Source organism: Rutilus rutilus (genome assembly GCF_951802725.1).
Source record: "Rutilus rutilus genome assembly, chromosome: 6".
In the NCBI taxonomy this organism is placed as follows: domain Eukaryota; kingdom Metazoa; phylum Chordata; class Actinopteri; order Cypriniformes; family Leuciscidae; genus Rutilus; species Rutilus rutilus.
In genome coordinates, this window is record NC_140214.1 from 45,656,014 (window position 1) to 45,675,393 (window position 19,380).

At 40.4% G+C, this 19,380-nt stretch overlaps 1 protein-coding gene across 1 annotated transcript in view; it reads left to right on the plus strand.

The window, feature by feature from the left end:
* LOC311292518 (uncharacterized protein) overlaps positions 1-19,380 on the plus strand; it is a 1,083,963-nt gene that overhangs the window by 994,902 nt on the left and 69,681 nt on the right. Inside the window, exons 21-26 of the mRNA XM_084412230.1 lie at positions 5,663-5,836; positions 9,619-9,792; positions 11,579-11,752; positions 11,880-12,050; positions 13,790-13,963; positions 14,168-14,341. Coding sequence (XP_084268356.1) covers positions 5,663-5,836; positions 9,619-9,792; positions 11,579-11,752; positions 11,880-12,050; positions 13,790-13,963; positions 14,168-14,341 — 1,041 coding nt within the window. The remainder of the gene's footprint in view (positions 1-5,662; positions 5,837-9,618; positions 9,793-11,578; positions 11,753-11,879; positions 12,051-13,789; positions 13,964-14,167; positions 14,342-19,380) is intronic.

The window sequence follows — 19,380 nt, forward strand, 5'->3', positions numbered from 1 at the left end:
TCCGCGCTTTCTAGCGCAGACGGAAACGAAAGTGAGTTTGGAAACAGCGCATCTGCTTCAAGCAGAAGTAGCGAAGCTGCTGCGAAAAGGGGCCATAGAACAGGTTCATCCTTCCTTGAGCGAGTCAGGCTTTTTTACAGCCGTTACTTCCTCGTTCCCAAGAAGGACGGAGCATTAAGACCTATTTTAGATCTGAGACATCTGAACAAGGCTCTCATGAGACGGCCGTTCAAGATGATTACAACCAGACAGATCCTTGCGCAGATCCGCCCAGGAGACTGGTTTATCTCTCTCGATCTGAAAGACGCGTATTTCCAGATCCAGATAACCCCCCATCACAGGCCATTCTTGAGATTCGCCTTCGACGGTCGAGCTTATCAATACACAGTCCTGCCGTTCGGCCTGTCTTTAGCACCCCGTACATTCACGAAATGCATGGACACGGCTCTCGCTCCCCTGAGGAGTCAGGGAATGCGAATTCTGAACTATCTGGACGACTGGCTCGTTATAGCGCAGTCAGAGACAGAACTTGTGTCTCACAGAACAGCGCTTCTCAGCCATCTGGAAAGCCTGGGTCTAGCGGTCAATTGGACCAAGAGCTCGCTCTCGCCCCGTCAGTCAATTTCCTTTCTCGGAATAGAACTGGACTCGGTGGCGATGACAGCCAGATTGTCGGAGCAGCGCGTGCGCCGCATCCAGCGCCTCGCTGCATCTTTCAAAGAAGGCAATCGGGTTCCCCTGAAAGCATTTCAGCGCATCCTGGGGCATATGGCCTCAGCTGCAGCAGTGCTTCAGCTGGGTTTACTGCGCATGCGCCTGCTTCAACGCTGGCTGAGAGCGCACGTATCCCATCGAGCCTGGGCGACCGGCGGCTCGCTAATCAGAGTGACTCAGGTCTGTGTCTCAGCCCTGCAGCCCTGGCTAGCAGCCGAATGGTATCACACTGGAGTGACTATGGGAGTGATTTCACACCGGAAAGTTGTCTCAACAGACGCGTCCAACCTAGGTTGGGGAGCGCTCTTCGAAGGCAGACCGGTCTATGGCCGCTGGTCAGACCAGGAGAATCTCCTACACATAAACTGTCTAGAGATGCTCGTGGTCGAGAAAGCGCTCATGCACTTCCTCCCATTCCTCCATGGTCACCATGTTCTAGTCCGCACGGACAACACATCAGTAGTGGCCTATGTGAACCACCAGGGCGGTGTCAGATCAAAGAAGCTCTGCGCCCTGACGGAACGCCTCCTCGTATGGGCTCAGCACTCTCTGCGCTCTCTGAGAGCATCGCATGTGCCTGGCCATCTGAACGAGGGCCCCGACAGACTGTCCAGGGACAACGTTCCCCCTGGGGAGTGGTCTCTACACCCCCAAACAGTCCAGTCGCTGTGGCGCCGCTTTGGCAGAGCGAAAGTCGACCTCTTTGCGTCAAAAGTCAACGCACACTGCCCAGTATTCTTTTCAAAGAGCGAGGACGCGCTGGCCCAGACATGGCCCAGCGGCCCGCTATATGCTTTTCCCCCGGTCTCTCTGCTGCCTCAGGTCATCGAGAGAGTCAGGAAAGCGCGCCACACAGTGCTCCTCATAGCCCCGTTCTGGGAGAACCAAGCTTGGTTCCCGGAACTCATACAATTGGCAGACTCAGCCCCTTGGCCGATTCCGGTGCGGAGAGACCTTCTCTCTCAAGCCCGCGGCTCGATTTGGCATCCCCACCCAGAGCGCTGGTCTCTGCATGCGTGGAGCCTCAACAATTACATGCTGATCTACCAGAAGGGGTGATGAACACGATCATACAATCTAGAGCCCCCTCCACGAGGCGGCTCTACACGTCCAAATGGTCGGTGTTTAACAAATGGTGCACTGCCAGAGGGCTCGATCCACAGACATGTGGGGTTTCGCAAGTATTGTGCTTCCTTCAAGAGCTACTGGACGCGGGCAGGTCCCCCTCCACGCTCAAAGTCTATGTTGCGGCCATTTCAGCGCTCTCTATCTCAGAGCCGGGCCGCGCATTAGGAAGGAACGAGTTCGTCATCCGCTTCCTTAGAGGAGCGAGAAGGATGAACCCCCCGCGACCCCCTTCGGTTCCTATGTGGGATCTTTCACTGGTCTTCGACGCACTGAAAGCACATCCCTTTGAACCCTTAGAAACTGTGGATATGAAATACCTCACGCTCAAAACCGTTTTTCTGATAGCACTGTCTTCAGTAAAACGTGTGGGAGACCTTCACGCGTTATCCACTAACGCTGCGTGCCTCGAGTTCGGACCCAATGACTCCAAAGTTATTCTCAGACCGAGGCATGGGTACGTCCCCAAAATTTTGGGCACTCCCTTCAGAGCGCAGGTCATTTCCCTTTCAGCCCTGCCGAATGCTGGCTGCGAGACAGATAGTAATCTCCTCTGCCCAGTTAGGGCGCCGAGAAGCTATATTTCGCGCTCCGCCGCCTTCAGGCGTTCAGAGCAGCTCTTTGTTTCGTTTGGTGGGCGCACCAAGGGTCTCGCCGCCTCGAAACACACCCTATCCAGATGGATAGTTGACGCTATCGCAGCTGCTTACGCATCTAAAAACCTGCAGTGCCCTTTGGGCATTCGAGCGCACTCCACCAGAGGCATGGCCTCATCGTGGGCGTGGTCCAGCGGGATTCCCATTCATGACATTTGTGCAGCGGCAGGCTGGGCCTCCCCCTCCACATTTGTTAGGTTTTACAACCTGGAAGTTCCCGCCTTGCAGGCCAAAGTGTTATCAGTCTAAGTCTCGCGTAAGCCAGCCCACTGTCTGTGCGCGGGCTATGTTGTTGATTTAGCTCTACTGGTTGAGCTGCACTATGTGGGAAGTGTCAGTTGGACCGGCTGTGCCGCTCCCTGCCCCATAATATGTGCTTGTGTACTGTGGTATCTTGGCCGCCCAGCTCCGCTTCGCGTTCCCTGGGCTCTCCATGGGATTCATTCAGGATGCTGGGCGCGCGCACGGCGTTGACAAGGGTGTTCCCGCAGCGTAAGCTAGCTTACGCAATACGAGAGAATCTCTCGTAAGAGAACGTACTCGGTTACTAACGTAACCTCTGTTCTCTCTAGAGAGGGAACGAGTATTGCGTAACCCGCCGTGCTCTCGCCACGAGCTCATTCGCTTCATGCGACAGAAACCAGCGAAGCAGCCTCTGTACCTTGCTTATATACGCTAAGCCACACCCCTAATGACGGGCTGTGACGCATTAAGCGCGCCAAGCGCGCTCATTGGACGTGACGTCACGCGCAAGGCTCAGCCATAGGCTGCTGCAGTTGCCGCAGAGCAGCCAATGGGCACGTGATTCGCCTGCCCTAGGTCTGCAGGCTGCCGCACTGCGTTGACAAGATTTAAAAAATTAAGGATAATTTTTGGCTTTAGTATCTCGAGAAAGGAGACTTTCCCGCAGCGTAAGCTAGCTTACGCAATACTCGTTCCCTCTCTAGAGAGAACAGAGGTTACGTTAGTAACCAAGTACGTTTTCAAAGAATGTAATCTAAGAAGGCATTTTGAAACTAAATTAATGTGTTTTTTTTTTATTGTTTTTTATAGAGTTACTAATACACTTATATTTCAATTGATGGAAAATCCTCTAAATTTATGTCTGGCCCCTGATTTTATTCACAACCCTCAGCATGGCCCTTACTGAGTTTGAATTTGACACCCCTACTGTAGAGGCAGAACAATGTTTTTTTTTTCTGACATCAGGATCAGAACTGTTCATAAATGCTTTCAATTTAAGCTTTGTATTTCACAAATATCTAATTGTGGTGCAGCATATACTGTAAGTTGTAAAAATTTAAATAAGTGCATTTTAAAAGTCTGTGAAAAGTATCTGCTTGTAATAAGATCCACTGAAGGTAAGTTGACTGAACGCTAGTGATGGGCGCTTTCGAAACACACTTCATGAAGCTATGAAACCTTTACAAATCTTTTGTTTTGAATCAGTGGTTCGGAGTGTGTATCAAACTGCCAAAGTCACGTGATTTCAGTAAACGAGGCTTCGTTACGTCATAACTGTTTCGAAAAGTTTGGAAATGTCAATGGTTCCCCACTGGGGGGCGATGATCTCTGTGAATCCATTAATCATGCAGATTCACTGAGATTGAACAAGTGTTTGTGGGTTTTACCTGATCGCTGATCAGTTTTATACATTTGTAGACGTTTTAATTAGACATTAGTATAATTAAAAGGAGTAATAGTAGTTAATAGTCTCTTATTGGCCTGTTTACCTGAGCCATCCATAAAATACACTGACACTGCCTCACGGTGCAGCACTAAAGCAGATGAACTGCCTTTTACAAAACTTGTTTGATTGTCTTCTGCTTAAGGAAATACTTTTATTCCTTAATCTGATCATGTTAGTTTATACAATTATTCTTTGTTCATGTTAGTTTATACAATTATTCTTTGTTCATGTTAGTTCACAGAGGATTTACTAATGTTAACAGAAAACTATTGTATTTAAAAATATATTAGTAAATGTTTAAACTTGAGGTTATTAAATGCTGTATAGTATTGTCCATCATTGGTTCATGTTAACTAATGTAGCTAATGTTAAAACAAGCAACAGTTAGTCCAAAATGCCGCCGCTAGAGTTCTTACTAGATCAAGAAAATATGATCATATAACACCGATTTTATCATCACTGCATTGGTTACCTATAAAGTTCCGTATTAATTACAAGGTATTGCTACTGACTTATAAAGCCCTAAACGGCTTAGCTCCAGTCTATTTAACTGATCTTCTATCGCCCTATAATCCATCGCGCTCTTTAAGATCACTAAATTCAAGGCTTTTGGTCATACCTAGGATATCCAGAACCACCAAAGGAGGGAGAGCATTTTCACATTTAGCCCCAAAACTCTGGAATAGTCTTCCTGATACTGTTCGTTGCTCAGACTCGCTCTCCCAGTTTAAAACTAAATTAAAGTCGCATCTCTTCAGCCAGGCATTCATATAATATTTTTAATCTTACAGTTCAAACTACAATCCGGCCTCTAGTTCATAAATGCCAGAGGAGAACTGGCCCCCGACTGAGCCTGGGTTCTCCCAAGGTTTTTTTTTTTTTCTCCATTGGGTCACCTGATGGAGTTTTAGGACACCATTAGGTCACTTGATGGAGTTTTTCGGTTCCTTGCCACTGTTGCCTTTGGCTTATTCAGTTGGGGATATTTTGGGGAAATTTAATTTGATTTTATCAATCAATAAATTCCACTAGAAACAAACCTTGTTGTATTATTTTAATTTAATACTGTGAAGCTGCTTTGATACAATCTGTATTGTGAAGAGCGCTATACAAATATACTTGACTTGACTTAATGTTAACAAATGAAACCTTACTGTAAAGTTTTAGCAAGTAGACAATGTGTCTGAAAACAACCGACATAAACACATTTGACCCAGTGAGCAAACCAACGGAAACACTGACATGAAAGAACCTTAAAGATTAAAAGAAATTAATGTATATACTAACATAATAGATCAACGCTTTCAACCTTTTTCTTGTTACAATGTTTGTAGTATATTTGAATGAACAATGTGTAGTCTTTCTCCAGGTTACCTTTACCTTGATATGTTTATTTGTCAGCAAAAGTCTGCTGGATGAAGCTAAACACGTTAGTTGATCATCATAGATCTGAGTAATTTTCTCTTTCTGTCTTCAGTCTGAATAGATGCAGTATTACAGAGAAACAGAGTCTCATCCTGACTTCAGCTCTGAAATCAAACCCGTCACACCTGAGAGAGCTGGACCTGAGCGGGAATAAACTAGCAAACTCAGGAGTGAAGCACTTATGTGACGTACTGAAGGATTCACACTGTAAACTGGAGAGATTGAGGTCAGTCACATTCACATACAAGAATCAAAATGCTTAAAATCACTTCAACAGTTTGAACTAAAACACTTTAACATTGTATTTGTGCAAACTTAGTATTTTGTGATCTGGTGAAATAAAGATGATGATCTCTCTTCCTCTGTTTTATTTGCTTATGAAGATGATGTGACTTTACAGAATAAAGAGTTTTCTTTTCTTCTGTCTTATTTTCTTCTCTCTCTCTGCTAATGTAGTTTAAGCTCCTGTGATTTAACAGATGAAGGTTGTTCTGATGTGACTTTTGGATTGGTTGTTTTTCCCCCAGACCTGTTGCTGTCTGTGTTTCCATCGCAGTCTAAAGTACCATGAAGATTAGGCAAATTAGTCCAGTGACGTAGGACTGTGTGTGACTTTCCAGTTCCCGCTGGATTTCGTCCTCCTCATATAAGCTTAATAAAGCCTGAACCTCATCGTCGGTCCATCTGTCGTATTTTTTAAGCTCCATTGTTGATTCGAAAAGCAAACACCCCGCACCATCACCCGGCAGCTCGACGGCACACGACAGGCCAGTAGAGCGGGAGGACCGCGGGGAAACACTCCCACTGTGAGCCTCATGTCTCCTTCCGTGTTAACCATATTGGCGGCTCTGCTTTGTGCAGAGGCAGTGCTGGGTAACAGCAGAGAGACTCTAGCCTTCACGAGGAAGGACAGTCACGACCGCAGGGTCAACATGGTCCTGTTCTCACAGTGAGGACATGAACCATCCACAAACACTATCTCAGCACACCCAGACATGTGAGATCGTGGCCATCAGATGAGGACAGGGAACAACCGCATCCAGAAACACACGGACAGAAAAACATCTTTAAAAAGACGCTCAACATCAGTTTTGCTCTTTTAGGGAAACTGCTCTTTATGCTGAAGCGCCCGGGGGGGATCGCTGCACTTATCCATGCAATACGCCAGCGAAACACCACTGAATGTGCCGTAGACCACCAGAAAGAGGGGCTTTCTTATTGTAGAGGCGACTGGAAGAGCGATCATTCAGATTTATATTGTTCAGGTTTAACTGATTAATCAGCTGAATGTTTTCCTCTCTGTTCTAGACTCTCTAACTGCAGTGTGACAGAAGAAGGTTATAAAGCTCTGGCTTCAGCTCTGAGATCAAACCCTTCACACCTGATAGAGCTGGATCTCACAGGAAATGATCCTGGACAATCAGGAGTGAAGCAGCTCAATGATTTACTACAGGATCCAGACTGTCAACTGAAGACACTGAGGTGAGACAGGATCAAATAATTAACTAAATTAGCTACATGCAGGCTAAATATTCATAACTAATATATTATTTTAGCTTTTCAAAAAGCTGGACAATGTGTTGCATTAAAATGATCAAGATCAGATCAGATGCTGCAGGTTTTGTCATGATGATGATGATAATCGTCAACAGTTTAGTTGTGATACGAGCTACAGGTCAAATAGACATTATGGGCCAGTATATGTCCTGCTATTCAGGAGTATACCTTGATAATTAACAATAATAGTTTTCCATCAAGTCCAGATTCACTGCATCTCTCTACAGCAGGTCTATGAGTCTCCAGATGTTCACAAACATGCAGTTTCACAAGCCAGTTTTCTCTGTGCTGACGTTTCTCACTCCTCCTGCTTAAAAGCCAGAAAGATCTTAATTTCACACTCTGTATTCACACTGAAGATCATGATCTAGTGATCTTTTGCCCTTCTGCTCTGTGAGACGTTTCTGTTCTAATGAGTTTGCTTTTCGACTGAGTGTCGCTCTAGTTTCTTTTAAATATATATTTATTTGTGTATTTAAATGTTTAAAGAAAAATTGTACATCTAAATAACTAACTTAAGCTTGTCTTTTAAACAATACGTTTTTGTATTGTATCAATAATTTTTTTTAATGCAACAGACATTTAGCTGAGAACTGAATTGCCTCTTCTGCAGGTTTGTGAGTCCTGCTGCAGAGGAAGCCTTTCAGTATGTGAATAGAGTTGTGGGTATAAACCCGTTACTCCAGAGAGAGCTGAATCTGAGTGAACATGAACTCGGAGACACACGAGTGAATCAGATCGCTGCTCTACTGCAGGATAAACACTGTCAACTCAACACACTGACGTGAGTATTGCTCATTTATTTATAATATTACTTTTAAGCCGTTTTTCACTCAGCATCACACAGAGTACACAATTTAAAGTAATAAAATTAAACAGCCAATTAAAAACACACAATTAAAGAGTGATATGAAGCTTTAAATATTTGATTGAGACAGACAGTTTGATCATGGGTCAATAATTATTTCAGTTACTGTAGAAGCAGAACAATGTTTTTTTCTGACATCAGGATCAGAACTGTTCATAACTGCTTTCAATTTAATCTTTGTATTTCACAAATATCTAATTTTGGTGCAAGATATACTGTAACTTGTAAAAATTTAAATAAGTGCATTTTAAAAATCTGTGATCAGTATCTGCCTGTAATAAGATCCACTGAAGGTAAGCTGACTGAACGCTAGTGATGGGCGCTTTCGAAACACGCTTCATGAAGCTATGAAACCTTTACAAATCTTTTGTTTCAAATCAGTGGTTCGGAGTGTGTATCAAACTACCAAAGTCACGTGATTTCAGTAAACGAGGCTTCGTTACGTCATAACTGTTTCGAAACGTTTGGAAATGTCAATGGTTCACCACTGGGGGGACGATGATCTCTGTGAACTCATGAATCATGCAGATTCACTGAGATTGAACAAGTGTTTGTGGGTTTTACCTGATCTCTGAATAGTTTTATACATTTGTAGACGTTTTAATTAGACATTAGTATAATTAAAAGGAATAATAGTAGTTAATAGTCTCTTATTGGCCTATTTAGCTGAGCCATCCATAAAACACACTGACACTGCCTCACAGTGCAGCACTAAAGCAGATGAACTACCTTTTACAAAACTTGTTTGATTGTCTTCTGCTTAAGGAAATACTTTTATTCCTTAATCTGATCATGTTAGTTTATACAATTATTCTTTGTTCATGTTAGTTCACAGGGGATTTGCTAATGTTAACAGAAAACTTTTGTATTTAAAAATGTATTAGTAAATGTTTAAACTTGAGGTTATTAAATGCTGTATAGTATTGTCCATCACTGGTTCATGTTAACTAATGTAGTTAATGTTAACAAATGAAACCTTACTGTAAAGTTTTAGCAAGTAGACAATGTGTCTGAAAACAACCATCATAAACACATTTGACCCAGTGAGCAAACCAAGGGTAACACTGACATTAAAGAACCTTAAAGATTATATGAAATGAATATGTATACTAACATAATAAATCAACCTTTCTTCATGTTACCTTTACCTTGATATGCCTGTTTATTTGTCAGCAAAAGTCTGTTGGATGAAGCTAAACACGTTAGTTGATCATCATAGATCTGGGTCATTTTCTCTTCCTGTCTTCAGTCTAAATAGATGCAATATTACAGAGAAACAGAGTCTCATCCTGACTTCAGCTCTGAGATCAAACCCATCACACCTGAGAGAGCTGAACCTGAGCGGGAATAAACTAGGAAACACAGCAGTGAAGCACTTATGTGCCGTACTGAAGGATTCACACTGTAAACTGGAGAGATTGAGGTCAGTCACATTCACATACAACAATCAAAATGCTTAAAATCACTTCAACAGTTTAAACTAAAACACTTTAACATTGTATTTGCTTATGAAGATGATGTGACTTTACAGAATAAAGAGTTTTCTTTTCTTCTGTCTTATTTTCTTCTCTCTGCTAATGTAGTTTAAGATGCTGTGATATGACAGATGAAGGTTGTTCTGATGTGACTTCAGCTCTGAAATCAAACCCGTCACACCTGAGAGAGCTGGACCTGAGCAGGAATAAACTAGGAGACTCTGGAGTGAAAAACCTCAGTGATCTACTGATGAACCCACAATTCAAGCTGGAGAAACTACAGTTAGTATAATTATACTGTACAGCAATTACAGTGTGACTGAAGTTTATTTATTTGAAGACAGCAGGGCTTATGTTTCATTGTTTATAGCAGTGCACTTTCTGAGTTTTCCCTATTGCTCATTTATACAGTATGTGTTTTTTATATAGTTAGTAATTGTTTAATTTCCAGCATTTGATACAATGTACCAATTGTGTACATGCAGAAATTAGCCTTTTCAACAGAGAATAAAGAAGAGAAATGTCATATAAATAGTTAAAAATCAAAGAGAAGAAACAGTGTCTTCCAGCACACAGAACTAGTGTGACTGGGTTTCAAAACAGACTATTGGAAACTAAATGCTGCTGTAGCTCTTCAATAAGATGATCATCTAAAGCTGCGTTTCCACTGAAATTACCCAGAACAATCTGTCCCAGGATCTTTTTTGCCCCAGACCTGTTGCTGTCTGTGTTTCCATCGCAGTCTAAAGTACCATGAAGATTAGGTAAATTAGTCCGGTGACGTAGGACTGTGTGTGACTTTCCAGTTCCCGCTGGATTTCGTCCTCCTCATATAAGCTTAATAAAGCCTGAACCTCATCATCTGTCCATCGGCCGTATTTTTTAAACTCCATTGTTGAGTCAAATAGCAAACACCCCTCACCATCACCCGGCAGCTCGACGGCACGCAGCAGGCCAGTGGAGCGGGAGGACCGCGGGGAAACACTCCCACTGTGAGCCTCAGGTCTCTTACAGTGTTAACCATATTGGTGGCTCTGCTTTTGAATCACTGCACTTATCCATGCAACACACCAGTGAAACACCATTGAATGTCAAGTCAAGTCACCTTTATTTATATAGCACTTTTTACAATACACATTGTATCAAAGCAACTTCTCAGTGATAACATGTAAATAATACAACAAAGTTTGTTTCTAGAAGAAAATTGTGCCATCATCCGCCCTAAGTAAGACAGATTGTTACGAGCCCATCAAATAAATTAAAATGGAACATCATAACATATAAAGACCACAGAGATTCAGTGACGGTGCATAAATTATTTATTTATAAAGTGTTTTAAATGATCAATAATTTGTCATAAGCAGAGCATGGTGGTAAAAGAAAGTAACAAAACAAACAAAAAGAAAACCCTGCGCACACATAAACCGGAGAAATAACACTTGCCTACCTCCCATTCGAAAACAAAAGACAACATTCTCCCTGAGTCTTCCGGGTCCTCTGACTGCTACCCTAACTAATCCTAAACTAAATAACATGTGAAAACCCATCACCAATTACCACCAGCTCTAAATAAAGTTATAAACTGAATCTAACAGACGTGCATTCCCCTCCGGGAACGTGCTTATGAAACACGATCATGAAGTCGACACGAGAAACTCCATAAAGAGACATAACGGGCCGATCACACGAGACACCTCGGAGCACGCTCCGTCTGCGGTGAGAGTGAGAGAGAGCGGATGTCAAACAAGGCGTCTTTAAAGCAGTTGCCCCCACCCACAATCAGCAGTCGGCGGGACGTCACGTGGCCTATAAAGGAAACAGAAACACAACCGCACAAAGGAGCACAAACACTGTTCCCATTAGGCTTGACAACGTAAAACAGATCAATAATATTTTTGAATATTAAATGTCCCCAACTAAGCAAGCCAAAAGCCAAGGCAACATGTGCCATAGACCACCAGAAAGAGCGGTTTCCTTATTGTAGAGGCGACTGGAAGAGCGATCATTCAGATTTATATTGTTCAGGTTTAACTGATTAATCAGCTGAATGTTTTCCTCTCTGTTCTAGACTCTCTAACTGCAGCGTGACAGAAGAAGGTTATAAAGCTCTGGCTTCAGCTCTGAGATCAAACCCTTCACATCTGATAGAGCTGGATCTCACAGGAAATGATCCTGGACAATCAGGAGTGAAGCAGCTCAATGATTTACTAAAGGATCCAGACTCTCAACTGAAGACTCTGAGGTGAGACGGGATCAAATAATTAACTAAATTAGCTATATATGCAGGCTAAATATTCATAACTAATATATTATTTTAGTTATACAATAAGCTGGACATTTAGTTGAGAACTGAATTGCCTCTTCTGCAGGTTTTTGAGTCCTGCTGCAGAGGAAGCCTGTCAGTATGTGAATAGAGTGGTGGGTAAAAACCCGTTTCTCCAGAGAGAGCTGAATCTGAGTAAACATGAACTAGGAGACACACGAGTGAATCAGATCGCAGCTCTACTGCAGGATAAACACTGTCAACTCAACACACTGACGTGAGTATTGCTCATTTATTTATAATATTACTTTACTATTAGTTGTAATGTTAGCTGATGATAATATTTCCAGACAGACAGTTTCATCATGGGTCAGTAACTATTTCAGTTACTGTAGAGCACGTGTCAATAACAAGGCCCGCCGGCCAAACACGGCCCGCCACAACTTTTAATCAGGCCCGCCAACAAATTCTGGTGATTAATTTTAAGTGGCCCGTCCGCTGTTAAAATATACGTCTGTGACAATTACAACATGAAGACGCAGGTGGTGCTGTCATGCTTCACTCAAGTCTCTAATTTTATCAGAGAATACGGCAATAAGTAAGGAATAATTGACGACGGGCCATTGAATTATTAGCTGATTAATGCTGCTATAGACAGAGAGAGAGAGAGAGAGAGATAAGTGTTCGATAAGTGACTGTTCGGTAAGTGTCTTCAACAGTGTTCGGCAGCAGGCGGTTCTCCTATAGGGAGACTAAGTATATCCACTCCAGGATAAATGTCTTGTAGCTTTTAAGTTGTTAAATTATTTTACTGATAAAATCTTCAGAGCAGCGCTGACAACACTGTGCGAGTGTGTGTCCATATGTGTGCGTTTAGATGGGAGAGAGAGCATGTGCTGTCTATGCATAATAAAACTTAATTTTGTAGCAAAAACATTGAATGAAGAGTTTGGTTGCAAAACGCAGTAAATCCATTTTGATTAATTTGAGTAAAAAATGTGTTTTCTTTACCAAGAAAGTGGCAAGATGAAACCCACTATTTTCTGTTTCCATTTTTCACATAGAATTATTAGGTTATAATAACATAAAAAATGTAAAATTCAGATTTTAACTTTCAAAAGACTTATCATAAAAACAGATTCTTTTTTCCCCCAAAATGAAATAAATCCATGACATTTTTTTTTCCAAAATGCAATTAATCCATTGAATCAGGTCCGTGTGCTTTTGCGTCCATTCGTTTTTCCTTTTTTAACCAGTAATCGAAAAACGAAAAATGAACGGTTGTTGTATTTTTAAAATCCAAAATTTAACACCAAAATTTTAATTTGAACTACACACCAAATGCTGAGCAAAAAAAAAACAACTATTGACGTATTTTCAGATTTTTGTTTATGACTTTTTGCTCATTTATTAAACATTTAAAATATTCACAAATTAATATGGAAATGAGGTCGATTTTAATGTTTTTCTAAGGCCAAATTAGAACCCGGAAATTACCATTTACCACCGTGCTGATGCTGAATGAGAAGAGCTATGTCTCTGGAACCATACAGAGAGGTGATTTATAGGTGATTTATAGGCTAATGATAACAAATGTGTCTGAAAAAATAACGAGGCATTTCAATTTTTTATTAATAAACTAGTGTTTTCTCAATCAGTGTTGGCTGCAAACAACTCCATCTCCGCTGTAAAGCGGATGCGCCATTAGAGAGAAATGCACCTTTCATACAGATTACATAATCAGATGATATTTGCTTTCGATTCGAATTTGTTCATTTACAAGTGGACATTTCAAGCTTTATATAGGTAGGCTATATTTTGTTTCAGTTCATTTTTGAGACGCGCTCCAGTTCATGGAGATCATGAAAGAGCGCCTGATTGTTTTATTTTATTTTACAAAAGCACAACGCTTTCTTGTTATTGTGAGTTTACACAAATAAACTGTCATTTTTTAAAAATGCTACACACGTTTGTTGATCATCATAGATCTGAGTCATTTTCTCTTTCTCTCTTCAGTCTGAATAGATGCAGTATTACAGAGAAACAGAGTCTCATCCTGACTTCAGCTCTGAAATCAAACCCATCACACCTGAGAGAGCTGAACCTGAGCGAGAATAAACTAGGAAACACAGGAGTGAAGCACTTATGTGACATACTGAAGGATTCACACTGTAAACTGGAGAGATTGAGGTCAGTCACATTCACATACAAGAATCAAAATGCTTAAATCACTTCAACAGTTTAAACTAAAACACTTTTGTGATCTGGTGAAATAAAGATGAAGATGTCTCTTCCTCTGTCTGTTTTATTTGCTTATGAAGATGATGTGACTTTACAGAATAAAGAGTTTTCTTTTCTTCTGTCTTATTTTCTGTTCTCTCTCTGCTAATGTAGTTTAAGCTCCTGTGATATGACCGATGAAGGTTGTTCTGATGTGACTTCAGCTCTGAAATCAAACCCGTCACACCTGAGAGAGCTGGACCTGAGCTGGAATAAAGTAGGATACTCTGGAGTGAAAAACCTCAGTGATCTACTGATGGACCCACAATTCAAGCTGGAGAAACTACAGTTAGTATCATTATATTGTACAGCAATTATTGTACAATTATTTGAAGACAGCAGGGCTTATGTTTCATTGTTTATAGCAGTGCACTTTCTGGGTTTTCCCTATTGCTCACATTTTTGTGTTTTTTATATAGTTAGTAATAGTTTAATTTCCAGCATTTGATACAATGTACTGATTGTGTACATGCAGAAATCTGCCTTTTCAACAGAGAATAAAGAAGAGAGATGTCAAATAAATACTTAAAATGAAAGAGAAGAAACAGTGTCTTCCAGCACACAGAACTAGTGTGACTGGGTTTCAAAACAGAATATTGGAAACTAAATGCTGCTGTAGCTCTTCAATAAGATAATCAACTAAAGCTGCGTTTCCACCGAAATTACCCAAAACAATCTGTAGCATATGGACGAAACGCATGATGGCTTGTCATTATAAATTTTGGGAAAGCTTTTAGCTTTTAACCTGGTAAATATAATTCACTAACTGGAGCCGCCTGGTCTGTAAGAGACCATCCTCCTGGGGTGTTTACGACCCCCCAGAAAGCAAAGAATAACACCAAATGGACCCCGAAGAGCTCCGAAAGCCTTGGTCAAATTGCCCTTCTGACATTTGTATGCCAGCATGAAATTTAACAGAACCATCGCTAGGATCCTCACTGGCAGATCACAAAGATTGCTATCAATCTTCCTCCTTTCCCTGCAAATGAAGGCCCAGGTGGTCTGTCCACACACACACACACACACACACACACACACACACACACACACACACACACACACACACACACACACACACACACAACACACAAAGACACACACTCACACACAAACGCTTTCTTTTCATGTAACTTAGGATAGAAATATTCTTTTAATGTATGTACCTTCCTATATTCATGTGTGTGATTAGTTTTGCTTTATAATAGAGGTGTGACTTTCTAATGCGTAGCCTTGAATTATAAATGTTCTAGTTTAAGAATGTTCACCAGCATCCTCGGGCAATCAGACCTCCCCCTTTTGGTTAGGTTGATAACGATTTTATGGCCCTAACGGAATGTCAGCAAGCTGGAAATTCCACTGAGATGCTAGCAGAGTAGAAAGAAACTGTTAATCCTATATATTATATATGTATAACCACTTAAGAAATATGTAAACCTGAATGTAATTTCTCTTTTCCACGATTGTTCTTCTCTGTGATGTGTTTTTGTATTCTTGTAAACCTTCAAGGAATAATGTTTCAGAGGTGCACACTGTTGCGAAATCATAGGTATGTCATGTGGTCTTTTTAAAGTCCAATCTCCATTCCCATTTGCCAATGCACATCACATTTTAGGTTAGTCTTATTCCTAGTTTGTTCGTCGAACTTTTAATACTTATCTTACAGAGTAAGAAGCTACTTCTAGGCCGTAGCTTTTAAACAAACCAAATTTGGTCTAGAATTGAACCTCTATATACCCGTAGGAAAGATATGGGTATCAAATTATGATAAAATGCATTTTACTGCAGTCATTTTTTAAAGTAGAAATTGTTTAAAGTAGAAATGGCATGATCCTAAGACTGCCATAAAACAAATCAAACTCCAGCCTGGAATTTCACGTTCCAATTGGCCCAAGCGCTAGGGAGGAGTGAAATTTCTGTACCCTAGAAAAGCGGTTACACTCCGCGTTCCGGTCAGTTCTGTTCTGTATTTCTTTCGTCTTGTTTTGTTCCTGCTTTTTCGTTATTTTCCTTTCTCATACGAGTCTCTTTATTTTATTTTACTTAAACTTTGTTTTTGTTTTAGTCGTAATTTCGACTTCTTGTTTTAATAGTCTAGTGTTCATTCACTTACACCTCAAAGTGAAACGAATTTAAATCAAGTCTTAGCAGCTCACACGCGAACCGTTTGAAACTCCCGCAGCGACGTGTGCTCAGGAAGAATCCAATAAGAACGTTTCAGCTCGACGGACGCGCACCTTGAAGGGACAAGCCTACTCGCCGTCCCATTTCAACCACAAGGTTTTCAATGCAAGTATTTCTGATCTCTTACCAAGATTTAAATGCGTATTACATTTCCCTGCTTAAGGTGATTTTTATACTTTGCTGGTTCTCAAAGGTCGTTCTTGTGATTGGTTTGCTATTATTCGCAAATTATTGCTATTATTGCTATTATTATTATGCGCTCGTTAAAATCACAAATTATTTACTTTTAGCTTCTGACCAAGGCTGTATCTCAATACTAGTTTTACTTGATCTTAGTGCTGCGTTCGATACTATAGATCACACAATACTCTTAGATTGACTACAAAATTATACTGGTGTTCAAGGACAAGCATTAAGCTGGTTCAGATCATACCTATCTGACCGCTACCATTTTGTCTATTTAAATGGAGAAAAATCGATCATAACTCCTGTAAACTATGGAGTGCCGCAGGGATCTGCACTGCAAAAAATGCTTTTCTTACTTAGTATTTTTGTTTTGTTTCCAGTCCAAATATCTAAAAATTCTTAAATCAAGAAGCATTTACTAGAGAAGTAAAATGACATAAGAAATTCTATTTTGTTTTAAGGTAAAAAGAAAGTACTTTAAGTAATTTTGGCTTAAAACAAGCAAAATTATCTGCCAATGGGGTAAGCAAAAAAATCTGAATAAGAATGGAAAACAAGAAAAAAAATCTGAATTCGAAAAAAAAACAAGATTTTTTTGCTTACCCCATTGGCAGATAATTTTGCTTGTTTTAAACAAAAATTACTTAAAGTACTTACTTTTTACCTTAAAACAAAATAGAATTTCTTATGTCATTTTACTTCTCTAGTAAATGCTTCTTGATTTAAGAATTTTTAGATATTTGGACTGGAAACAAAACAAAAATACTAACTAAGAAAGCATTTTTTGCAGTGTGTGTTAGGCCCTCTGTTATTCTCAGTATATATGATGCCACTTGGAAATATTATAAGGAAACATGGAATTAGTTTCCATTGTTATGCTGATGACACTCAAATATATATTTCATCACGGCCAGATGAAAACGCTAAATTATCCAAATTGACAGAGTGTGTTAAAGATATAAAAGATTGGATGACGCGTAATTTTCTTTTATTAAATCCAGACAAAACAGAGGTACTAATCATCGGCTCAAAAAACCACCCACAAAACCTCTCGCAATACAACTTTAACATCGTAGGATGTCCTGTTACTTTATCCTCTACAGTAAAAGACCTGGGTGTTATACTCGACTGCAACCTGTCTTTCGAAAATCATATTTCATATGTTACAAAAACTGCCTTTTTCCCCCTTAGAAACATTGCTAAGCTACGTAATATGCTATCAGTTTCTGATGCAGAAAAGTTAGTTCATGCATTCATGACCTCGAGACTAGATTACTGTAATGCTTTATTAGCTGGTTGTCCTGCATCCTCAATAAACAAGCTACAGTTAGTCCAAAATGCCGCCGCTAGAGTTCTTACTAGATCAAGAAAATATGATCATATAACACCGATTTTATCATCACTGCATTGGTTACCTATAAAGTTCCGTATTAATTACAAGGTATTGCTACTGACTTATAAAGCCCTAAACGGCTTAGCTCCAGTCTATTTAACTGATCTTCTATCACCTATAATCCATCTCACTCTTTAAGATCACTAAATTCTAGGCTTTTGGTCATACCTAGGATATCCAGATCCACCAAAGGAGGGAGAGCATTTTCACATTTAGTTCCAAAACTCTGGAAAACTCCCAGTTTAAAACTAGATTAAAGTCGCATCTCTTCAGCCAGGCATTCATATAATATTTTTAATCTTACAGTTCAAACTACAATCCGGCCTCTAGTTCATAAATGCCAGAGGAGAACTGGCCCCCGACTGAGCCTGGGTTCTCCCAAGGTTTTTTTTCTCCATTGGGTCACCTGATGGAGTTTTAGGACACCATTAGGTCACTTGATGGAGTTTTTCGGTTCCTTGCCACTGTTGCCTTTGGCTTGCTCAGTTGGGGATATTTTGGGGATATTTAATTTGATTTTATCAATAAATTCCACTAGAAACAAACCTTGTTGTATTATTTTAATTTAATACTGTGAAGCTGCTTTGATACAATCTGTATTGTGAAAAGCGCTATACAAATATACTTGACTTGACTTGACTATTATTGTGATTTGTTTGCTATCCTGCAATCTGCTGTTTTCCTTTCTGTTTATTTTACTTTCATTTTACTGTCCCATATATATATATATATTCTTTGTTAGATGTAGTTGTAACGTTACCTTCATAATCGCATTTTATTAAAACTGAGTAAACTCTTGATTACACTCTTGATGGTCTCTGTTTTGCTGCTCACGGAACAAAGCCTCTTAAATGTGTTCGATCTTATAGCTACAAGCTCGATAAATTTGTGATTGACCTACAAGTTAATAATTTTGTACACAAGACAATTATTCTCTGTGGCCAGGGGAATAATTCTTCTTGAGAGTTTATAAGAATATCTCTCCTTGAGAGTTGATAAGAACATCGCATGATCCGTTTGGCGGACAGATTATCTGATGCAATTTGATTTGGTAGGCATTCACAAGATTTGATATAGCCCCTCTGTGCATTTATAATTAATTGTAATTCGTTGTGATTGATTGTTTATATACAGAGATCCAACTATATGGGCTGTGTATTACCTGTTGGGTAATTTGAAATTGTGTAAGTGATAGCCAGTATGATTAATTATTGATTTATTAATAATTCATAAATGAAAATTAGTAAATCAATAACTGTACATTCCCCTCACATTTGAGCTGGTGTTCTTTAAATCTGTCTCAGGATCTTTTTCCCCCAGACCTGTTGCTGTCTGTGTTTCCATCGCAGTCTAAAGTACCATGAAGATTAGGCAAATTAGTCCGGTGACGTAGGATGTGTGACTTTCCAGTTCCCGCTGGATTTCGTCCTCCTCATATTAGCTTAATAAAGCCTGAACCTCATCATCGGTCCATCGGTTGTATTTTTTAAACTCCATTGTTGATTCGAAAAGCAAACACCCCGCACCATCACCCAGCAGCTCGATGGCACACGACAGGCCAGTGGAG